The sequence below is a fragment of the Peromyscus californicus genome, unplaced genomic scaffold (assembly GCF_007827085.1).
Source record: "Peromyscus californicus insignis strain IS unplaced genomic scaffold, ASM782708v3 Scaffold_20__1_contigs__length_68692818, whole genome shotgun sequence".
Taxonomy (NCBI): Eukaryota; Metazoa; Chordata; class Mammalia; order Rodentia; family Cricetidae; genus Peromyscus; species Peromyscus californicus.
This window is the reverse complement of record NW_026294503.1, coordinates 64,352,437-64,377,129: the sequence shown is the minus strand read 5'-3', so window position 1 is coordinate 64,377,129 and position 24,693 is coordinate 64,352,437. Positions and strand designations below refer to the sequence as shown.

General features: G+C 46.8%; 1 protein-coding gene across 4 annotated transcripts in view; it reads left to right on the top strand.

The window, feature by feature from the left end:
- The window catches only part of Racgap1 (Rac GTPase activating protein 1), a 32,498-nt gene extending 19,917 nt beyond the window's left edge, over positions 1 to 12,581 (top strand). For all 4 annotated transcript variants that reach the window (XM_052748935.1, XM_052748933.1, XM_052748934.1 and 1 more), the window contains exons 10-17: positions 2,211 to 2,375; positions 6,450 to 6,545; positions 6,624 to 6,822; positions 8,820 to 8,925; positions 9,086 to 9,218; positions 9,508 to 9,631; positions 10,722 to 10,827; positions 11,602 to 12,581. In XM_052748935.1, the coding sequence (XP_052604895.1) occupies positions 2,211 to 2,375; positions 6,450 to 6,545; positions 6,624 to 6,822; positions 8,820 to 8,925; positions 9,086 to 9,218; positions 9,508 to 9,631; positions 10,722 to 10,827; positions 11,602 to 11,677 (1,005 nt within the window). In that variant the 3' untranslated portion in view covers positions 11,678 to 12,581. The remainder of the gene's footprint in view (positions 1 to 2,210; positions 2,376 to 6,449; positions 6,546 to 6,623; positions 6,823 to 8,819; positions 8,926 to 9,085; positions 9,219 to 9,507; positions 9,632 to 10,721; positions 10,828 to 11,601) is intronic.
- The last annotated feature ends 12,112 nt before the right edge of the window (positions 12,582 to 24,693 follow it).

Genomic DNA, 24,693 nt, shown 5'->3' with positions numbered 1-24,693 from the left:
AAATTATTTATTTTCTGTGTGCATTGCAGGGGGTGGGGGACATGCATATGCCATGGTTGGTTTTCTTCCATCATATGAGTCCTGGAGACTGAACTCAGGCCATCAGGCATGCCAGGTACCTTTACCCACTGAGCCATCTTGCTGGCCCCCAATATACAGGTTTTTTTTTTTTTTTTTTTTTTTGCATTTCAAGGCAGGGTTTCTCTGTGTAACTCTAGCTGTCCTAGGACTAGCTCTATATACCAGGCTGGCCTTAAACTCACAGAAATCCCCCTGCCTCCCCGAGAGTGCTAGGATTAAAGGCATGCACTACCACTACCTGACTAATATACAGATTTTTAAGGGTACTTTTCATCGAATTTGCCAAACATATAGCTCATGTGACTCACATCCTAATCAAGACATTACACATTATTTTTATTCCCAGAAAGTTACCTTGCATGATATTGGTGACCTTAATGTCGGGTATCAGCTCTTTTGGAGCTAGAGTTAAAAGCAATTGTAAGCTACCCAATGTGGGTGCTGGGAATTGAACTTGGGTCCTTTGCAAGAACAATAATCACTGAGTTGTCTCTCCAGCTCCACTGGCAACTTGCACGCTGGAATTGCAGGTGTGAGCCACCATTGCCTGGCTTCATCCATTTAAATCCAATGACATTTAGTATATTCATAGAATTGGATATCTGTCACCATTGTCAACTTTAGAACATTTTCACCACCCAAAAATGAAACCCTATACCTAATAGAATTTCCCCCACCATGCTGTGCTACATCAACATCCAGTAGCCAGAGGCCACCACCATCCACACCACTCATGTCTATGGATTTGTCTGTTTTAAGACATTTCATGTACGTATGATATGCATGCCTTTGTGTCTGGCTTCTTTCATTTACTCAGCTATGCTGGAGCCTGTGTGTTTCATTTCTTTTTATTTGAGGAATGATGTTCCACTCTGTGGAAAGCATATGCCACGTATTTATCTGTTTATCAGGGAATAGACATTTAGGGTTTTCCATTTTCAGCTGCTAGAAAGAATGTTGCGCCGGGCGGTGGTGGTGCATGCCTTTAATCCCAGCACTCGAGAGGCAGAGGCAGGTGGATCTCTGTGAGTTTGAGGCCAGCCTGGGCTACAGAGTGAGTTCCAGGACAGGCTCCAAAGCTACACAGAGAAACCCTGTTTCGAAAAACCAAAAAAAAGAATAATGCATATGTGCCCACGTTTATGTTGGCCATTTTCATTTCTCTTGGATATGTATACCTAAAGTGGAATCACTGGGTCATACAGTAACTATGCTTAATTTCCTGAGGATTTTCCAGACTTTTCCCTTATGTGTATTTTACATTCCTATTATATTTTACATTCCTATCAATGATATAGAAGAGTTTCAGTGTCTCTATGTCATGTCAATACTTATTATTAGCTGCTCTTTTTTGTTTTGTTTTGTTTTTTTTTGGTTTTTGAGACAGGGTTTCTCTGTGTAGTTTTGGCGCCTGTCCTGGATCTCACTCTGTAGACCAGGCTGGCCTCACAGAGATCTGCCTGGCTCTGCCTCCTGAGTGCTGGATTAAAGGCATATGCCACTGCTGCCCGGCTATTAGCTGCCTTTTAACAGAATGACATTGTTTATTCTTTGAGAATTTTAGACATTCGTGAAATGTATTTTGATCATGTTCAGCCCCTCTACTACCCCCCGAAACTCCTGGTCTACCCTCAACATGCCCCGTTCTCAACTTCATGTCCTTTTTTTAATTTTATTTTTTTAATAACTAACTGAGTCTAATTAGTGCTTCCAGTATGTGCATGAATGTGAGGATTTATGCATTGGAACATGAGCAACTTCCCAGCGGCCATACCTCCAGAGAAAAATGACTTTTCCCCTCCAGCAGCATGGGTGGAGGAAGGGCTCACAAGAACCCACCCTACCTGAAGAGAAGGTTTCATTTTGTAGCTCTGGTTGGCTTTGAGCTCACAGAGATCCACCTGCTTTGTCTCCTAGGTACTGGAATTAAAGGCATGTGCCACTCTGCCCAGCATATCCACTTAAAATGAAGCAAACAAGGCCTGGGTTTTTTTTGTTTTTTTTTTTGTGGGGATTACATTAAAATGTGTAATGGCCTAAAAAGTTGTTTTGTACGTACTGTGTGCTTAATGCATGTGGTTGACATTAATTCATATCATTCTATTGCTTCTGCCCTGTTTTATCTTCAGGTTATTAAGCCCGAATCTTGTGTTCCATGTGGAAAGCGGATCAAATTTGGCAAGCTGTCTCTGAAGTGTCGAGACTGTCGTTTGGTCTCCCACCCAGAGTGTCGGGACCGATGTCCCCTTCCCTGCATTTCTCCCCTGGTGGGAACTCCGGTTAAGATTGGAGAGGTGAGACTCAATGGGAGCCAGCCATCTTTTGTTCATTCTTTAGTCTTTCAAAGACATAGTTAATTAATTTTTATTTTAAAATTATTGATATCAAATAAAACTTCCCTTCATGAAAAATGAATAGAAATGGTAAAATGTCGACCTGTGGCAGAATCTTGTTTGGGTTACTCTGTTTAATAACCTTTTTACATAAAGTCCCTCTTCCCTCCTCCTTCCCTCCTCCTTCCTCCCTCCTCCTTCCTCTCTTTCCCTCCTCCTTCCTCCCTCCTCCTTCCTCTCTTTCCCTCCTCCTTCCTCCCTCCTCCTTCCTCTCTTTCCCTCCTCCTTCCTCCCTCCTCCTTCCTCTCTTTCTCTCCTCCTTCCTCCCTTCTCTTCCTCCCTTCCCTTCATCTTTTCTCCTCCTCCTCCTCCCATTTCTTTCTCCTCCCTCCTCCTTCCTTCTCCTTCCCCCCTCCTTCCTCCTCCCCCCTCTCCTAGGAAGACTGCACACACGCACAGTAGACATTCTCATAGCTAACCCCTGGTTCCTACTACTTAACTCTACAATTGTGAACTCACAGCCATTCTTGTTTAATCAGTTCTCCAGTCTCATCCTTAGTTCTTATTTTCTTTCTTTATCTTTTGGGTTTTCCAGACAGGGTTTCTCTATGTAGCCCTGACTGTCCTGGAACTCCTCTGTAGACCAGGTTAGTCTTGAATTCAGAGATCTGTCTGTCTCTGCCTCCAGAGTGCTGGGATCAAAGATGTGCGCCAGTCTGCTTGGCTTGTTTTATTTTTGAAAAATTATCAGTTTATTTAGATCCAGTCTACAATGACAAACCACAGTTTTGTTTTTTTTTTTAATTTATTTTTTATTTTATATCCATTTGTGTTTTGCCTGCATGTACGTCTGTGTGAGGGTGTCAGATCCCCTGGAACTGGAGTTACAGACAGTTGTAAGCTGCCATGTGGGTGCTGGGAATTGAACTCAGGTCCTCTGGAAGAACAGCCAGTGCTCTTAACCACTGAGCCATCTCTCCAGCCCAAAACCACAGTTTTGGTGAAAGTGTCCTTGCAGAGTTTTAGCATTCGGACATTTATTGTCAGCATAGATATTAGGCAGCGTATGTGTGACTTAAATGTTTTAAACTGTAACATATTATAGTATGTAAGAACATATGTGCTACAGGATTATTTTTAAAGATCTATTATATTATGATGTATATGTTTGGTTGTGTCCTCGAGTACTGAAGCCTCTCCAGCTAGAGTTACAGGCATTTGTGAGCCGTGTGACATATGTGCTGGGAACTGAACTCGGGTCCTCTGCAAGAGGACTTATAACTTCAGCCATCTCCAGCCCCACTATGAAATTCCTTAACACTAGAAAGAATGTTTGAGACTGGCCCGAGGTCAAACCTGTTCCCTGCCAAGATACAGTTTGTGTATTATCCATGTTAACTCTGGAAGTCCTGTCTGTGCTCATTCCAAATGTAAGCCTATCATCTTCTCCTCTTTAGAAGTTTCCCAGGCTGCTTTTTTCCCCTGCATGTAATTCTCATACAGTAGCTTTTGAGACCGTAGTCAAATTCCATCCTCACATAAGGTAACCACCAACTTCTCTGTCTGGCTTTAGATGTTGACATGGAACTGGATATAGTGAGTATAAAGCTAAAGTCGGCCCAGCCAAGATAGGAGTGGGAAGAGACTCGTTACCTGTAGCAGGCCAGGCCACTACTGGGATCGGGTTTTCCCTGAACAAAGGAAAATGGAGGTTTTATTTAGGGAGTCTATACATATTCACCTTGGGGTCAGCTCATCCCGAAAGCACCCTGAGTTAAGTACATTCCTGAGCATGCTTTGTTTAAGGAGAAAGGATAGAAGACACATTTTTGGGGGTGTGCTTTATTCAAAGTCATGATGCACTTATGTAAAAGATTAAAGCATGATTAAGAGCTCACAACTGCCTGTACCCCAGTTTCAGAGGCTCTGATGCCTCTGGCATACCTACACACAGATACATGCATACAAACACATAATTAAAAACAATAAAACTAATTTGGGGGGGCACTAAAGTGGTGGAAATGCCTCTGGACATGCTTGGTTTGCGCTGTAAAGGTTTAGCTGAAAACAAAAGAAAAGGGGACTTTAATGTGCATCTAACTGCTACAGGAGTAAAGAAAAGGGACTTTAATGTGCATCTAACTGATACAGGAGTAAAGAAAAGGGACTTTAATGTGCATCTAACTGATACAGGAGTAAAGAAAAGGGACTTTAATGTGCATCTAACTGCTACAGTAGTAAAGAAAAGGGACTTTAATGTGCATCTAACTGATACAGGAGTTTGCCCCCAAGTGTGCCTGCCTTGCTCAGTTACTAACAAATGCAGGTTTCTGTGACTAAACATGGCTCTGTCACTTTGTTATGAATGCATAGGGCCTAAACCCAAGTTTTTCTTAGTAAATGTTGTTCTTATCAGGGGACTGGAGAGATGACTCAGTGGTTAAGGGCACAGGCTGATCTTCCAGAGGACTCAGATTGGATTCCTGGCACCCACAAGAATTGTCTGTAATTCTAGTTCCAGGGGAATCCAGTTCCCTCTTCTGGCCTTTGAGGGTACTGCATGCACATGGTGCACATACTTGAATGAAGGCAAAATACTCACACATAAAATAAATCTAAAAAGTATTTGAAGAATTCGTATCAGTGCACTTTTGGTTTTTCTAGACAGAATTTCTCTGTGTAGACCTGACTGTCCTGGAACTCTCTTTTATAGACCAGTCTGGCCTGGAACTCAGATCTGCCTGCCTCTGCTGGATTAGAGTCTCTGCCACCACACCCAGCCTATTGCTATAATCTCTTCATTGCTTGCTTTCTCTTGTCTTTAAGTAAAAGAAAAGGAAATACTTTTTTTTTTTTTAAAGATTTATTTGTTTATTATGTATACAGCATGTATGCCTTCATGACAGAAGAGGGCACCAGATCTCATTACAGATGGTTGTGAGCCACCATGTGGTTGCTGGGAAATGAACTCAGGACCTCTGGAAGAACAGCCAGTGTTCTTAACCACTGAGCCAGCTCTCCAGCCCCGAAAAGGAAGTACTTATAGTTGGTGGCGTTATTACTTGCTCATGAGAAAGTGTAGTTTGTATAGATCAATAACAGCATAAGGGTGGGAAAAGTGACCGAGACTCTTTGTTTTCTGGACAGGGTCTCTCGTAGCTGAGAACGGCCTCAAACTTACGGTGTAGCTCAGGATGACCTTGAGACTCTGGTCCTCCTGCTCCTGTCTCTAGAGTGCCGGGATAACGGGCGTGAGCCACCACGTCCAATGGATATGAATTGGTAGGGACCAGAACCAAGGCCTCATGCATGCTAGGCCTGCACTCTGCTAACCAAGCCACACTTCATCCCTACAAGATTTTTATTTATTTTATTATCATTTAAACTATGTATGTTGGGGTATGTACACATGAGTTCAGGTACCTCTGGAGGCCAGAGATGTCAGATCGCCCTGGAACTGGAGTTATGAGTGGTTGTGTGCCACCTGGTGTGGGGGTGCTGGGACGTGAACTCAGGTCCTCTGGAAGACAGTACCTGTTCATCTCGCAGCCCCTGTGGTTGTTTGAAAGAAAATGCCCCCCAAAGGGAGTGGCACTATTAGGAGGTGTGGCCTTGTTGGAGTAGGTGTGGTTTTGTTGGAGGAAATGTGTCACTGTGGAGGCGGGCTTTGAGGTCTCATATGTGCTCAAGCCACACCCAGTAAGACAGACTACATATCAAGATGTAGTCAGCACCATGTCTGTCTGCACGCTGCCATGCTCCCCACCATGATGGTAATGGACGGAACCTCTGAAACTGTAACCCACCATTTCAGTGAACTGTTTTCCTTTGTAAGAATTGCTGTGGTCATGGTGTCTCTTCACAACAATAGAAATCCTAACTAAGACAGCCCCAAGACTGTTTTAACATGTACTTTGAGAATAGAAATGATATCAAAAGCTGAATTAATTTCCTTGTGTTTAATGGCAGTTCTTTGCACGCGGTCTTCCTCTCTTGGTCTCAGTGGTGTAAATAATAAAGAGCCTTTTTCCCCAGGGAATGCTGGCAGATTTTGTGTCCCAGACTTCACCAATGATCCCTGCTATTGTTGTCAGCTGTGTGAATGAGATTGAGCAGCGAGGCCTGACTGAGGTAAGAGTGACTCCAGCAGGGTGAGCTTGTTATTTGTGTTAGTAGTTTGGGAGTTCCTAACTGTTGTCTTTATAATAGGCAGGCTTATACAGGATCTCAGGTTGTGACCGGACAGTAAAAGAGCTGAAAGAGAAATTCCTCAAAGTCAAAACTGTACCTCTCCTCAGCAAAGTGGACGATATCCATGCCATCTGTAGCCTCCTGAAAGACTTCCTTCGAAACCTCAAAGAACCCCTTCTGACCTTTTGGCTAAGCAAAGCTTTTATGGAGGCAGCAGGTAAGGTCAGAACTTAATACTTGACTGTGATTCCAGACTTGAACTTTGTTCACATTTAGTACTTTCCTGCTGCCCAATACAGTGTCTGAAATGTAGTGGGTACTCACATAGTTGGTGGGTGAGTAACTGGACACACTGCTCATCACGCCTTGTTCTTCCTTTAGCTGTATAGAGGGGCCAAGAGATGGCTCAGTGGCTGAGCACTGACTGCCCTTCTAGAGAACCTGGCTTTGATCTCAGCATCCATATGATGGCTGGGTCATACCACTTAACTCCAGTCCATGGGGATCTGACGCCCTCTTCGGGCCTCTTTGGGTACTACATGCAATGTAGTACTCAGACTGCTGTGTAGACAAAGCACCCATGTCCATAAACTAAGGGAAGAACTAAACTAAGTAGGACTTAACAAAGTTTGTTGTTTGGTCAAGTTTTAGGTTGTCCTTTTGAAATCAGAACCATCTTTGATGCCTTTCTTTTCCATAACAAATCTTGTCTAGCCTTGTAAATACACCTTAAATTTGATATTTATCACAAGTCATGGTACTTAACTGTCTCTGGAATATGCTAAGAACCTGCTAACAGATTGTCCTGTACCTGCTTGTGTCCTCTACAAGATAGTCTTTATAGGGGAGCTGGCACGGGCCTGTCACACGATAATCCTATACAGGAGCTGGAGTGCTCCTCTTACACTCTAAGGTAGTTGATGTCCCTTTTGTCATCGATCCATCATTTTTATTTTATTTTATCCTATTTTTTTGGTTTTTCAAGACAAGGTCTCTCTGTATAGTCCTGGCTGTCTTGGAACTCACTCTGTAGACCAGGCTGGCCTTGAACTCACAGAGATCCACCTGCCTCTGCCTCTTGAGTGCTGGGATTAAAGGTGTGCGCCACCACCGCCCAGTTTCCCCATCAGTTTTAGACTGAACTCCTCCTTAACATGACTGAAAAGACCCTCTGTGACTTGGCTCCTGGTTATGCCTCCAGTGCCGTTTTGCTTTATACCTTCCTCTTTTCAAACCCTGGAGTCTTGGGTTTCTTTTTATTTTATTTTTTATGTATGTAGGTATCTGTACACCACATGCACACAGTGTCTACGGAGGCCTCAAGAGGGTGTCGGAACCCCTGGAACTGGGGTTACAGTTGGGAGCCACCATGTGGGTGCTGGGAACTGAACCCAGGTTCTCTGCAAGAGCAGCCAGTGCTCAGCCACTGAGCCACCACTTCAGCCCCAAGCCTTGGGTTTCTTAGCATACACCCACCTCATATTTATTATAGTCTTAGCCCCAACTGTTTACCCCTATTTCTCTTTGTAGTTTGCTCCTTTACCACCACCCCCCGCCAGGTCCTCTCTTCAGAAACACCTTTCCTAAGCCAGGTTTGATGACAGTGATCCCACATGTGGGAGGTGAGGCAGGATTGAGACCAGCTTTGGCTGCGTGGCGAGTTTGAGTAGACTAGGCTACCTGAGACCCAGTTTCAAAAACTAAGCAAAAGCTACCACCTTGTGTGATGTAGCGGCTCCCGTTGCTTTCCAGCATCCTACTTGCCTGTCTCCCCCATCTCATGGCACTGCCTGGCCCGTGGTTTGTTGTTGTTTGTTGACCACTCTTCAACAGAGTGTTCATTCCAGGAGACAAGGCCTGTGTTGTTTTGCTTTAGCCTCGCGTTTAAAATGGCACCTGGTGTCTGGTAGGCCCTTACATGTCAGGTGACTGAGTTCCTTGTGGATGGTCCGCACTGCGGTGGTGTGTCTTCCCAGCAAATGGCTCGCCAGCTGCTTTCTCTAACGGCAGTGGTGAGTTCTAGGAAGTTCTGACTTCTCCTATTGAACTGTTGGCCAGTGTCCCGCTTGGTAATGAAACTAGAGTCCGATGCTGTCATGAACCTCCTCAGAAGTTTCAGAAGCTCAGTGTATAGATGGGCCTTGTGGTCGATAACCTGGAAGCCGCTGTCAAGGGGAAGAGTCGGGGCCTCTCAGTGCGCTCTTGTCATTACAGAGATAGCAGACGAGGACAACAGCACAGCCGCCATGTACCAGGCTGTCAGTGAGCTGCCCCAGGCCAACAGGGACACGCTGGCCTTCCTCATGATCCACTTGCAGAGGTCAGCACCGCAGGGCTCGTCTTGGGAGGTAGAGGGTTTCCCAAGGAGATAATGTGGGTTCTGGGAAACGTGGACGGTGAATGTTCTCTTGCAGAATTTATACTTAGTTTATAATTAAGGGAATAATACGTTTGTTTTAACAATATACTCCTTTGTTTAGAGTGGCTCAGAGTCCGAACACTAAGATGGACATTGCCAATCTAGCTAAAGTCTTTGGCCCTACCATAGTTGCCCATACTGTGCCTAATCCAGACCCAGTGACGATGTTCCAGGACATCAAGCGTCAGCTCAAGGTAGGGGTGCAAGTGCTTGTGCACACACACGTACACACGTGCACACACATATGCAGAGATACATAAAATACGAGCTTTTGCAATGCCCTAACATGACATAATGACAAAAAAATAAGCCTTGCGTGCTGGGCACATGTACTGGCAGGCGGTGCCAGGAGGATTGCCACAAGTTTGAGGCCAGCCTGGTCTACATTTCAAGTTGTAGGCCAGCCTAGGCTGCAGAGTGAGAAGGTCTCAAACATAGTAAGGAGGAGTACCTGAAGTAAGCCTTGACTCTGATGCCTGATAGGTGGTGGAGCGCCTGCTTTCTCTGCCCCTGGAGTACTGGAATCAGTTCATGATGGTGGAACAAGAGAACATTGACGTCCAGCGTGGCAATGGAAACTCAACACCGCGGACGCCAGACCTTAAAGGTCAGTTCTGCACCGGGCTTGCTTTTGCAGGCCTTGGCCGTGGGCCCTTTCCCTTAGTTTGCTCCAGCGGTTTGCAGATGTGCTGGGCTGGGTGTGGTGGTGAGCACTTGGGAAGTGAAGGCAGAAGGACAGAGTTCAAGGTCGTCGTCCTCTGCTACATCCTGAGTTCAGGGCCATTCTGGGCTACGCAAGACCCCTTTCTCAACCCCCACCAACCCTTAGAGTTACCTTGAAAATTCCAACAGTTTCATAGTTACAAATAGTACTTCACCCAGCATGATGAGTATACCCTAAGGGTTAATTCCCATTTTAGGTTGGTTGGTTTGTTTTACTGATCAGTTTTTTTTTTTGAAAATGGTTACTACGTTTTATTTTATGTCTGTGGGTGCGTATGCCGTGGTACGTTTGTGGAGGTCAGGGGACAGCTTGAGGGAGTTGGTTCTTTCCTCTCACTCTGTGCGTCCCAGGGATCGAACCCAGATCATCAGGTTTGGCGGCAAGTGCCTTTGCTCATGGGCCATCTTCCTGGCTTCCCCTTTGACTCTTTTTTTTTTTTTTTTTGGTTTTTTCGAGACAGGGTTTCTCTGTGTAGCTTTGCGCCTTTTCCTGGAACTCACTTGGTAGCCCAGGCTGGCCTCGAACTCACAGAGATCCGCCTGGCTCTGCCTCCCGAGTGCTGGGATTAAAGGCGTGCGCCACCACCGCCCGGCTTCCCTTTGACTCTTATATGACAAAATTTGCCATTTATGTGGCCACTGGCAATTTCATGTGAGTAGAATCATTTTATTCCCACCACATAGACATACTCAAAGTTCTTTTTAAGGAAAGTGTCTTGTTTCTTCTAATATCTGTAGAAGTCAAATGTTCAGATATTAGATGTATGAAGTCTGGTGCTTGAAAATGGTCTGAATCAGAAGTAGATGTCAGCTGTTCATTGAGTATTTGCCTGCATAGTTCAAAAGATTCAGGAGTTACAAAACAAGGGCTGAAGTGGCCTGTGCACCTGCTAGATGTCCAACCTGTAGAAGGTAGTCACGTGAATATCCATCATGACAGACATTTTCTTTTTCCCCATTCTCTTAAAAATAAGTGAGCTTGTTGGGGCCTGTGACCACTCCTGAATTCCAACTTGTCAAGACTCCTTTATCAAGTTCCCTGTCACAGAGATTGTATAACCTCTCCAAGAGCACTCCCAGGTATGCAGAAGTGTGTGTGTGTGTGTGTGTGTGTGTGTGTGTGTGTGTGTGTGTGTGTGTGTCCCCATCCGTCCTCTCATGTGTGAGTCACAGCAGCATACTGAGGTCAGAGCGTACCCTGTAGGAATCAACTCTCTCCTGCTGTGTGGTTCCTCGGAATTGAACTCGGGCATTTAGGTTTTGGAACAGTAGTTTATTGAAGCTAGACACAGTGATGTATATGCCTGCAGTCTCAATAATCCTAGCATTTAGGAGGCTGACACAGGAGAATTGCCATGAGTCCAGGACCAGCCAGGCTGTATAGTGAGGCCTTATCTAAAAAAGTAAAAGGAATAATTGAACTAGAAGTAATTAGACGTTAAAGGAAACTTCTAGAGAGGCTGAATGAAGCGATCCACCGTGATCCGTCATATTGGGTGATCAATAGCACCTTTAAATGGCTCTCTGGAAGTTTCCTATATTCAGTTCTTTATATCAAGTAACACTGTAATTGTTTACTCAATATTTTTTACAGAATACTTTTTTAAAAAAATATATATTCGTGTGCATGTGCATGATATGTGTGTGGGTGTGTGTACCATGGCATCCATGTGGAGGGCAACTCCATGGAGTTGGTGGTTCTCTTCCACCTTTATATGGGCACCAGGAATGGCACTCAAGTCTCCGTGTTTACACAGAGCCTGCCTCCTCATGGCATCGTCTCACCAGCCCTGTAGAATACTTCTGATTCAGTCTCTCTAATTGGTTTTGTTTTGTTTTGGTTTTTGTTTTTAGATTTGGGAACAAAAGCAAGTCCGCCACCAACTTAGGTCAACAAGGCAAATTTTTCCCTGCTCCATACCTCAAGTGAAGCCGTTTCTGTAGTGTCCAGAATTTACTGACCCAGGACACACTGCTGTTCTTCAGCCTCCTGTGTAATCAGTGCTTTAGCCTTCTCTAGGCTTTAAATAAAGTTTACTGCGCATGAGTTTATTACTATACAGCTCCTCTCACTCGGGTGACTTAGCAGCACCTGTACTAGTTACCAGGGTGGAAGGGTAATAGATACTGGTTGTGACTCTTTGGGGGGAGGGGGGCTATCCCTTTGGCTTAAAGCCAAATACTGCTCATAAAATGACTTTCCTTTGGTGTCACTTAGACAATGACAGAAATCCTACTTCTTGGGTTGTCTCACGACAAGAGATTGCAGGATAGGACAAAGAGCTGGACAGAGGTTGCAGGAGGCCCCCCTGCTCAGAGCCCAGTCCCTGTCCTCCTGAGCTGTGGCAGGGAGCCCTCAGTGGGGTAGACTGAGGCACTGACTTGAGTGTTCTTCACTTTCATTTGGGTTGATTAGGTCTGCGTTGTAGAAAGGGCCGCAGCCTGCGATACTGCACCTCAGTCTCTAGCCGGCTTCTGGCTGGGCTTCTGGAGTTGATTGGGGTCAGAGCCAGATTGATCTAAAGCTCAATTCATTCTGGTGACTGACCCTCTTGTTTTATTTTAAAAGTCAGTGTACAGTCAGCTAACAATTCGGAAGACTGTCAACACTTTCATATGGCAAAACTAGTTGCTTCTGTCTTTGCACTTTGGGTGGTGAGCCTTTCCTGTGAAGCAGACACAGGTATGTGAATGTTGGCTTTTTGGTTAGCATTTTCCCAGTGTCCAAATGGCTTCCTTCCCTAGGATGTCTTCTGACTCATACTAACTGTTATCTGTAAGATACGTCTTTGGAATATGATGTGGAAAAAATAAATAGTTTTTTTCGAAATGAATGTGATGTTGATTTTCTTATCCAGGATGATAATGAAAGCTTCAGCGCCTTTCAGAAGATGTCTCCCTGAAAGTGTTGAGAGTCTGTTGTTCATCCCCACTTCCACCTGAACCTGTAGGGCACTGTTTCTCCTTTTTATTAAGTCTACTTTTCTAAACTGAAGTCCTAGATTTGTTATCTTCTTGTTTGAAGAAGGCATTTTAGACAAAAAATAAACTTTTTAAACTAGTCTTTAGGGATCAGAATGGTGCAGATTTAAAGAAAAAAATTGCCGCTGGCTGGCTGCCTGGAACATCCTTCACTGCTGGAAGTGACTCTGGAGTGAGCTGGGGTGATTAACTGAGGGCACCTGCGCTCGGAACTCTGAAGCTGCTGAACAGAATGTAGCTGAGATTGAGCGCAAACAGTTGCAGGCTTAATATGTAACAGTGGAGAGAGGAGGCAACCTACTGGCTTTTTTCCCAGGAGGGGGCAGCTCTCACAGCAGGGCCCATCTGCCTCAGCAAATTGACAGAAGAAGATGGGTCCCATCTCCAGACTCCCTCGTCACACACACAGGCCTGCTAGGCTTTTTTTTTTTTAACTTTGTCCTAGATGGTACCTCTTTTCTTCTGTCTTTGCAAGCTTCAAATTGGCCTGGCTCCACATTTGCCGTTCTGTAGCATCCCTCCAAGGTGCACTTGAAGTCACTAATGTAGAGGAAGTAAATGGATTGTGTAGCGTTAGTGAAGGCAAGACTACCCTATGCAGGAATTGATGGCCCGCTAATGAAAAAGGAAATGGTTTGGTGTGTCAGGTGTTGGCAGCCAGTTGCTCAGGTTTCGAGCTAAGCCAAGAGACTTTAGCCATGAAAGTAATTCTGATTCTAGCAAAGAGAATGCACCCCCTTTCAGCCTCAGCAGCACTCCGCGTGTAGCAGCCTGACTATCAAGGGCCTTTGTAATTAAAGGGATCCAGTGCTTTGAAGTGGCTGGGCCCTTTCCTTTGCTTCTAACCCTTTCTCACTCTTCCTCTTCACTTCTTGTTTTAGACCATGTCTCACTGTGGCCCAGACTGGCCTAGAGCTACTTCAACTTTGATGTCATTTAACTTTGATGTTAAATCTGAGAATTTTTGTTTTTATTTATTTTTGAGGTAGTGTCACACTATATATCCCTGGAATTTGCTGTGTGGACTAGGGGCTCTCCTGTTGTCCTGGCATTCCAGGTTCTGTAACTAGACCTGAGCCACCATACCAAGGCTAACGGGAATCTTCAAACCTTCAATCTCAATCTATGCACAGCTCCCTGGTGATATTTACTTAACTGGCCGTGCACTACCTGGTTTGATTCAACAGCAGCAATGTGTTTATTTCTGGGTGTTTAACTTTTTCTCCTTTAGATGAATTTGTATCTGGGCTTGGTAGTAAACACCTTTAATCCTAGCACTCGAGAGGCAGAAGCAGATGGATCTCTGCAAGTTCAAAGCCAGACTGGTCTACAGAGTTAATTACAGGACAGCCAAGGCTGTGTAGAGAGACCCTGTCTCAACAAAGAAAAAGGCTGAATTTGTGTTGAGTGTGGTGGCACACATCTTTAATTCCAGTAGTCATGAACAGAGGCAGGTGGATCTCTCATTCCCAGGCCAGCCAGGGCTGCATAGTAAGATTGCCTGAAAAGAGAAGAGAAAGAATGAATTTACCATTTGTAGAAATAGAAAGCATTGAGTTTTATTACCATTAGGATGTGCAGCTGATTTTCTAGAGAAGAAAGTAATTTTTGGCTGTGAACTAAAAATGTGCCAATGCAAAGAAGGGGTTCTTCATTTCTTCATGCTTAAATTATTAGCCAGCCCCAAATGACAGGCAGGAGCATAACAACTTGCTCTTTTCTTTCTCCCCCCTTTTCTTGGGGGGCGGAGGGAGGTCCTCACTATATAGCCTTAGCTGGCCTGGAACTCACAGATCTTGCCTCTGGCTCTCAAGTGCTGGCATTATAGACATGTACCACATGTCCTGTGCAATTAAAGGAAGCACTTTACGGCTTTTCTTTGATGCATCAGAATTGTTCCCTTGTGTCTTGAGGTCATTATTTAGTAAAGTAAGAGCTGAACACAAGCACTGATACCACGACAGTCTGACCATTAAGTGGTTAACAGGCAGTAGTGTATATAATGTGTGTAGATGGGCAGAGCAGCGATTCCTATTCCAGGGAGGACAGCACAATTGGCATGAAGAAGTCACCATGCTTACTCAGAATAGGACACACCTTAAAACCTAGGTTTTAAGTTGTTTATTTGTGGGATTTTCCATTTGATATTTTTGGGTCATGGTTGACTGGGGAATTGAAACTGCACAAAATGAAACCACAAATGGGAGCAGCTGTTGTACCCATGCATGTGTGCATAGCCTCATACATTATTCTACACATACAATGTGCCCTGTGTGGGCTGTTATACCCATGCATGTGTGCATAGCCTCATACATTATTCTACACATACAATGTGCCCTGTGTGGGCTGTTATACCCATGCATGTGTGCATAGCCTCATACATTATTCTACACATACAATGTGCCCTGTGTGGGCTGTTGTACCCATGCATATGTGTGTAGCTGCATACATTATTCTACACATACAATGTACATTTGGAATGTGCTGTTCTGTTTGGAAAACAGTGGTGTTCTTAATGGTACATTATTTTTTCTAGGGCTTTCAACATGAATGGGAAAGAGCTATTGTGGAGGTCCAGGTTTGAGAAGTGAGTGTGACCACAGTCAGCTAACCCACACAGTAGGTTCCCATCCAGTGTACTTTAATATGGTCTTGGTGATCACTCGGAGTTAGCCATCATTAGAATGCAGGGAAAACTTAAGCCTGGAGCGCTGGGCCTATTAGCATTATGCTTTTAGTGTACACAGAGTTTGGAGAATGAACATTTAACCTAAGAACCTGGTAAATTTTTTAAATATGCTTCCTGTAACTGGTATATTTTGTAAACAATGGAAGGCGCCAGGCCAAGAGCTCCTTAGCTTATGTAATTCATTAGACCTTGATTCTCAGAGCTATATTTGTTGATGGTTTCTATTCATGAAGTCAGGTGGAAGACAGCCAACGTCACCAGGAATAACCTTGTAGTGTGTGGGAGCTTTGTCCTCTGGTCATGTAGGATGGGAAAGAAGGCCACTTTGGGGACTCATAGTTGGAAGTGGGGACTTGTGTGTCTGGGTTTTGTTTATTTTTGGTTGTGAGATAGGGTCTCATGTAGCCAATGTTAGTCTCAAAACGTGCAGTGTGGCTGAGGATGACCTTGAACTTTTAATCTTGCTTCCACATCCAGAATGCTGGGATTACAGCTATGTACCACCACACCAGTTTATATGGTGCTAGGGCTCAAACCTGGGGTTTCCTGTGTGTCCATGCTAGGCAGCCACTCTATCAACTGAACTGCTTTTATCATACACTGCTGTATCCCACACGATTGGCCATCCTGACTCAAACACAAATGGATATGTAGGCTTTGGATAAGGCACTTGCCAGTTACCCTGCTCATCACTGAAATTAAGGACAGATTAGAATCTCCATAAAATCTGTAGGTGTTGGTCTGCACGTATGTATAGCACTAAGTGCATGCAGCTGCCCACTGAGGCTAGGAGAGGACATCAGGTCCCCTGCAAATGGGACTGCAGGTGGTTGTGAGCCACCATGTGGGAACTGGGTGGGAATGGAACCTTGTCCTCTGTAATAGCAGCAAGTGCTCTTAACTGCTGAGCCAGCTCTCCAAGCCTCTAGGACACTTAATATAGTGATTTGTCCAATTCATGTACTATTCCTTACTTGACCTCACCATACCTTGTGAGGGCAGAAGGATGGGTGGTGTGTCCCAGTTGGTAAAGTCAGTGAGATGATTTGGCCCAAATGCCTACAAACTTTACCTGGGATTAGAACCTGGGAATCCCAGCTCTTAGCCTAGTGTCAGCAATTGTGGATGCGATTGCAAACTTATTAAGAGTCCTCTTAATGGTATTTAACCTGATAGTTTAAGTGGCCTTTATATAGGCCCAGTATTACTTATATCCCCAAATGGTCAAACAGCTAGTGAGCAAAGCTAGTTGGGCCTGGTGGCCCAAGCTTAGACTTCTAGCATTGCAGGAACGTCGGCCATTTCAAGGTTTGTCTGGGCAACTTAGAGAGACCGTGTCTCAACATTTTAAGAAACAGGGCTGGGGTATATAGCTCAGTGGGAGAGTGCTTGACCAGAATGTGTGAGGTCTCAGTGGTTTGATCCTCAGAATTGCCAAAACCAACTTTAAAAACCCAACCAAAGCCGGGCGGTGGTGGACGCCTTTAATCCCAGCACTTGGGAGGCAGAGCCAGGCGGATCTCTGTGAGTTCGAGGCCAGCCTGGGCTACCAAGTGAGTTCCAGGAAAGGCGCAAAGCTACACAGAGAAACCCTGTCTCGAAAAACCAAAAAAAAAAAAAAAAACCAAACCAAATGAGAACACCACCACCAAACAAAACTGTAGTAAAGGGCTGGAGAGATGGCTCAGTGATGATGAAGAGAACTGGCTGCTCTTCCAGACACTGGGTTCCACTCCCAGGAACTACACAATGGCTTACAACTGTCTAACTCCAGTTCCAGGGGACCACCTGGTCTCTGAGGGCACAGGGACATTGGTGCACGGACATCCTTGCAACAAAGGACCTGTAGACGTTAAACAGACAAAAAGCTGTAGTAAGAAGTGGCCAGTAGTCATTTATATTTCAGGATTTTCCTTTCTCGTCATTATAAGAATGTTTTTGAGACTAGGTCTCACTCCCAATCCAAAGAGATGCTACCATGCCCAGCTTTGTAAGTCACACCCAACCTAGAGTCAAGACGCACTGATAACTGTATGTGGATATAGTTCAGCATTCCCAGAGACGACTCAGAAAGAGCAAGGGCAGCCCACAGTGCAGGGACAGAGGACTGGGGACAGATTTCCTACTGGTCGGGGTATTGCACGGACGTTGGAGGATTTGAACTTGGTCCTGTGCTGTCTTCTGTGTGGAAGGAGGAGAATGAACAGGTATGAGCATGTGAGGTTGGTCCTGGTGCTAGTCTGTTCTCAGGCCACCCGTGCATGGCCTCTGCGCTATGAAGCTGAAAGCCAAGACAGACAAGTGTGAGCCATGCTATCAGCCAGAGGATTAGCTCCTCGCCTTTCTCTCTGAGTGGCATTAGCTCTCACTCTGACTCATGTTTACCATCTGGCTTTGAGTAAGACGTCTTGGAGTGCTCTCTTCAGCAGCCTGTGCTGTGCCAGGGCTTTCTGAGGTGGTTCAGCTTTCCTCCTCATCAACCCTGGGGCCCAGCGCTCTCCACAGTCCCAGTGTGTTGTGTCCACATGTGTGCATGCCTGGCATCAGAAGAATCTGTTAGACCTTAGAGAGAGGGAACACGCTTCCAGCACAGGAGTCGGTGTGGTTAATGGTCCAAGGTCTTTCTGTTGTCAAAACTAACAAGTGGCTTTATCCTCAGGCGGGTTGTTCCTACCACAGAGGACGCGCTCTGCCTGTGAGGTGATACTCTGCCCAGTCTACAGCGGCCGGAGAGATGCACAGGGGCTGGATTTCTCTCCCGCTTTGAGAAGTGAAGCCTGGAGGTGGAAGTGCTTAAATGAAGTACCTCCTTTCCTCCCGGGGAGCTGGCTGCTCTCCCCTCCTGGGCTAATGTGCACTGACGAGGGCTAAATGCCTGATGCTCCTGGATGGCATCCAGCCCCTCAGCATAGCAGCCACATTGGAGATACAGCTGCTGGCATCAAAGGGCTAAGTCCTCTCCAGCTGCTCTGCTTTAACGGGAGCCTCCCGTGGTCAGGCAGCTTAAGGGAGCTGTCTTAGCTGGGTTAGAGGATAACTAATCTCTGCATCTTCTCAGGATAAGGCTGGGAGGCTCTGGGGAAGATAACCTGGTGGGGTGGGAAGTGGCCGGATAATGGCATTAGAGTGCTAGGCCATTATCGCCTCAAAATCTCAGTCCTGCAAGTGCCGGAGCTGAGCCGAGGCTGAACTGCCTGAGATCTCTGGTCTGCAGCAGCAGCAGTTCCCTTACCTGACCACATCCCAGTTCCCGGGCAAACCTAAAGCACCGCGGCACAGGCACCAATGGCTGTGTGGAAGGAAAAGGGCTAGGAAGCTCGCGCAGGAGCGGAGGAGGCAGGAAGAGTTCCTGGAACATGCCAAAGAACGAAAACTGGGAGAAGATGAGGTAGTCACGCAGATGTGTGTCTAGAACTTGAAAGGGGCAGTTGAGATGGTGGAGCTGCTGCAGACCTTACCAGCTGGACGCTGCCTACTGTGCTTCAGCGTGTTGGCTCCAGACAGCTCATGGCCTCCAGCACTATGGAAACTCCACTGCTGTGGGATGATCCTTCTGTACGCTGTGAATATGAGTCACTGTCATTGGTTAATACTAAAGCTATTTGGCCAATAGCAAGGCAGGATAAAGTTAGGCAGGACAATCAAACTGAGGACTGGGATGAAGAAGGGCAGAGCTGGGAGAGATACGACCCAGCAGCCCAAGAAACAAGATGCCAGAGGACCGATAAAGCCCCAGACCACGTGACAAGACATAGATTAATAGAAATGGGTTAATTTAAATGGAAGAGCTAGTTAGTAATAAGTCTTGAGCTATCGGCCGATCTTTCTGTAGTTAATATAAGCCACTGTGTGTTTATTTGAGACTGGGCGGCTGGACAGAAAAACTCCACCTTCGTTTACCTTGACAGAAGTATGACACAGAGTGGCCGCAATGAAGCCAACATGCTCAAGAGGTTCCTCTCGTGCGCCCGAGAAGGCCCAAGCTCCAGCATACACCCAAACCATATGACTAATGTTTGATTTGAACAGCCATGACAAACTGGGCCTCTTGGCAAGAAGCTAAGCTTGGAAGCGTTCTCCACTGTCCTCACATTTCATTCAAGGGGCAGCTACGGTGATGAGGACACACTGGATGCCTTGAGAAAGGGCGTCCAGCAGCTCACCAACTACAGAGGAGCACCGTGTCCCTGGCTGAGGTGCAGAGCACTAGCGGAAAGGACCTGGAGACTGCGCTGCAGCAAGCCCCCCATGCAGACTGGAGGAGGCGGGGACTGCTTTACCACCTCCCTCAAACTTTGCTTGTCTGTCCCCACCCTTGTCCCCAGACCTAGAGAACAAGATCTCCCTTCTTTCATCCCCGAGACTGCGTACAGCCGCCTACAGAGTAAGACAGGAGTTAGGGTGGGTGGCTGATGGGCCGCCACTGAGCTTGCTCCGACCCAACCCTGAGCAGATCTACAGCTCCGCACAGATCTCCAGCTCCAACGCCATGGGCCATCAGTTGGGTGGAGGATGGGGAGGACATGATGGAGCATCGCTGGTTTTTGTTGCTGCCATATATCCACTCATTTACTGCACGGCCGGGGCTTCTCCATGCAGTGATGACTCCTGCCTTTCCCCTATCCCCACCCCAGACTTCAGGTCCTGTCTACCACAGTGGCAATGGCGTGACGGTCTGCTCAGAGTTCCAGGTGTGGAAGGTGCCGCTCTCTCTCCTTGTCTATTTACTCACACGCCCCCTTTCTCTTTGGGTGTCCTGGCTTCTTGCCACTGAAGAAAAGTTTACAGATGATAAAGTGGAAATATTCTGCTATGAAAAGGAGTTGTGGGTCTGGCTTGCTGTGGTTTGTTTTGCCTTGCCTCTGTGAAGAAGATTTCAAGGCATGGCCTGGATAACCTGAAAGCCGGCTGTCTTAGTTAGGGTTCCTGTTGCTGTGAGGAGACACCATGACCATGGCAACTGCTATAAAGGAAAACATTTAATTGGGTATCTTACAGTTTCAGAGGTTCAATCCATTATCATCATGGTGTGGCATGGCAGTGTAGCTAGAGTTTTCCTGCCTGGCCCACACTCAGGACAAATCTCTCTCACCTGCCAGTCCCACAGCTGCTCAAACCCAACCAAGTAAACACAGAGACTTATATTGGTTACAAACTGTATGGCCGTGGCAGGCTTCTTGCTAACTGTTCTTACAGCTTAAATTAATCCATTTCCATTAATCTATACCTTGCCACATGGCTCACGGCTTACCAGCATCTTCACATGCTGTTTGTCATCATGGCGGCTGGCAGTGTCTCTCTGACTCAGCCTTCCACTTCCCAGCTTTATTCTCCTCCTTGTCCCGCCTACACTTCCTGCCTGGCCACTGACCAATCAGTGATTTATTTATTGACCAATCAGCAACACATTTGCCATACAGAACATCCCACAGCATGGCAGCATGCAGGCAGATGTGGTGTTGGAGAAGTAGCTGAGAGTCCCACATCTTGCACGCAACAGCAAGTGGTCTGTCTCACTGGGAGCAGCTTGAGCATAGAAGACCTTAAAGCCCGCCCCCACAGTGACACACTTCCTCCAACAAGGTCACACTTCCTAATAATGCCACTTCCTTTAGGGGCCATTTTCTTTCAAACCACCACATTGGCATAGCAATAGATGGACAGTGAAGGGTTAGGAGGGCAGTAGTAAGTAGCCTTCCCACTGAGAGGAAGACTTGAGGTCTGTCAGTCTGCTTCCCACTTTGGCCTTTCATTCTTATTCAATCCTGATTTAAAGAGCCAAGATTTGAAGGAGAAACGATCATTTCGTTGATTATAAAATGTGCTTCAAAAATACACCGTTAATACCTTGGGAGACTTGGGCATCTTACTACAATCAATGAATTTTTACAATGTGCTTTGTTTTTTTCTTGTTGGCTCATAAAATAAAGGCATCTATTCCTACATTCCATGTTATTTTGATTGAAAGTGTAAGCTGTTCTGTTAGTTGGTAACCCACCCACTTGCCATGACCCAAGACACATTAAAACAGTTCCAGTGTGTGGTGATTTGAATGAGAATGGCCCACATACGGTTTGTATGTTTGAAAGCTTGGTCCCCAGTTGGTAGGACTGTTTGGGAAGGATTAGGAGCATGGCCTTATTGAAGGAGGTGTGCCATGGGGCGGGGGTGGGGGGGCTGCTTTAAGGCCTTAGAAGCCTGTGCCATCCCAGCGAGCTCCCTCTCCCCTGCCTCCCGGTGTGTCTCATCATGGTGGCTCTCGGCTCCGGTTCCAGCTCTGTGCCCGTCTGCCTGCTGCTGCCAGGCTCCCCACCGTGACGGTCATGGACTCTAACCCCCTGGACTGTGAGCCCACAATTAAATGCTTTCTTTTCCAAGTTGTTTTGGTCTTGGTTGTCTCTTCACAGCAATAGAAAGGTAACTAAGACACAGTAAGGTAGCGCATGCTAAGGACGGAGACGTGGAGACTGGACCCAGGGGTTTAGTCCTATCACCAACCAACAAGCAAAACCCTAGGGCACGCCTTGTCTGAGCATAGCTGCTCCAGGGAAAGCGGAGACACCAAGATTCTGCACAGTCACGCAGCACAAAAAAAGCACATAGGCAACTGTAACACAGGGTCAGAATCTATCCATCATCACCCACAGAGCGAAGACTCAAGGAACGGAGATCAGTGATGGAGGTCGGGTACGTTAACACAGAATAGTCTATAAGTGGTCAGGTGAGCAGGACATGGGTGTCTCTCATGATCTTGGCCCAGTTTGCTCCCAGGTCCAGAATACCCAAGAAAGGTCTTTCTTCCACCGAAGCAGATCATGATGACTCACTGCCCGTAATATCACTTTGGAGGCCGAGGCAGGAGGATTTTTACAAATTTGAGAACTGCCTGGGCTACACAGCCACATGCCACCACAAAATAAGACCAGAGGAAGAGGGAAGGCTGTGGCCTGGGAAACAAGTGAAAAAAATGAAGCCTCTTGCATGGGACAAGACACCGAAGTCAGGGAAACTTGTCCTGGAATTAGTAGACTAAAAATATAATTCTGTTTTAAAAGGCCTTGCTGTGACAGGTGCTCAGATAATCTTGAAGAAGGGTGTTCGGTGCCAGGGCATTGGGGGTGGAGTGTGTGGGAGCAGAGGAGGGGAGCCGGAAGCTGCCAGGCTCTGCAGTCATTTCAGGGAGAGATTCAGAGGCTGCCCCAGTTCCCAGGTGCAGAAGCACATTGGCCTGTGGCTCGCCACTCATCAGGCCTGTCAGGGGTCTGTTCCGTGTCTGCGGGTTAGGGTGGGAGTTAGGGGTCCCTGCCCCTGACTCTGGTCTTCTCCTTCTCTAAGAGTCCCTACATCTTCATGAGCCCTAATCAGAGCTCTGAAAAACCGTTTTTCATTTCTCTTTCTTTCTGTCCACCGCAGTGTATTAATTAGTGCCCTCAGACTCCTGTAAACCCCTTCACGTCCAGCGCCCGGCCTCCTCAGCTTTGCTGAATGTGACTCTGCCTGTGTTAGCTCTCTCCCTGAGAAGTGATTGCAGATCTTGGCTATGCCAACCCCCTGCCGTAGCTGCCCAGAGTGGCCACAGCGTGGCTCGATGCTTCGTCTTGATTAGCTCTTAACTTCCTCCTGCCTTTCTCTCTGACACTGCTGCAGCCCGGCCGGCCCTGTGCTGTAGGTTAAAAAAAAAACAAAACAAAACTATCAAGTCTCCCGTCAGGAGTTCAAGGTCACTGGCAAACACACTGCACCGGCAACTTGTAGTCATTTGATCTCGTTATAGATGGCAAGGGTATACCTCAGATCTGATATTGGTGCTCTGTCTGTCTGTCTGTCTCTCTCTGTATCTCTCCCTCTCTCTCATTACCACCGCTTTATTCATAACTATCCAATTCTGTGCAGTTTGATGTGTTTTATTTTACAATAAAAATGTTGAAAAAAGCCCCACTGTAAGTGCAATGAAAAGGCCGAGAAGAAACATTCACATATTGTGAACAAAAGATTGCATTCCTAAACCGAAAATGCCCCCAGAAATTGCTCTAAAACAACCAATAGGAAGCGAAGCAAGGGGCAGTGTTCCTAGATGATAAAATACAGCTAACCCTTCAGCAAGCAGAGGCTGGCTTCACCCCCGGAAGGCAAAGGTCCCTTCCAAGAACCCCTCTGAAAATACAGTCAGGTCTTGCAACAGGACCATGGGACCAATTAGACCTGCTGGGGGGCGCTCGTCTTGGTCGTTTGCGGTGTATGTGAGTGTCCGTGGTTCTCTTTTGGAGAGAGAGTCTCTGTTGTCCAGGCAGATCTCCAACTCCAAGGCTCCAGGATCCTCCCGCCTCCGCCTCTGGAGTGGCTGGGACTCCTCCATATGTCCTTACAGTGTCCTGGGTGTGGTCTCCCCCCGGCCGCCATGGAGGGACAGCCCTTCCCTGCCACCCTTTGCCAGGGTTGCGCCGGCTAGAACAGCCGCACAGCTGGCTGACCTGAGCTGTTCGGTTCTTTGCTGTGGCAGACAGCCTTGCCCTTGGCTCCTGGGAGAGGGTCCTGTGAGAACAGGGACTGGACGTGGCTTCGTGGACGTGGCTCTGTGACTTACTCCTCAGATCTTCAGACCTCACACAGTTCGAAACCCAGAAGACCAAGGCCATTTTAAGGAGTGGGGGGAGGGGCTATCTGTGAAGGAAGAAGCAGCCACATCCAAAAGGACTGTGTTTAGTTGCCCCTAGGGATGCAGGGCAGAAGCCCCAGGATTGAGGGGCTTGAGTTTCTGCTGAGGCCCCAAGCTGACTTTAAGTATAGTTGATGTGGGTTCAGAGATTGGGTGTATCTGCAGCCAGCTGTAGGCTATCCTGGAGGCTGGCTCAGGCTACCCACAGGCTATGAGGAACTAGGATTGCTAGCCAGTTCAGAGAACCCTGTGGGTACAGAGGACTAGGCTCTGGGGTCTTTGGTGGGGGGCGCTCCTGTGCTCTCAGAGCGTCTCACAGTCCTCACCTCCCCTGGAGTCTCGATGGCAGCTGTAAGCACTCTCAATGCTTGGAGTCTGTCCGGGCCTTGCCGGTTCACGCGCAGGCCTGGGGTTCCCTACGGCGGGCATGTGTGGGGGCTGTGCCGACCTGGTATCCACGGTGTAACCAGCCCTCCTCCCTTATGTCCTCAGTGCGTCCCATTTTACCTCTGGTTCCTCCGGGTCACCAAGCAGCCCAGGAACAATGTGTCCTGAGAGTGTGTGTGTAGCTGAGACATGGTTAGAATAGCTCAGGCTGGCCTGGAGCTCATGGATATCC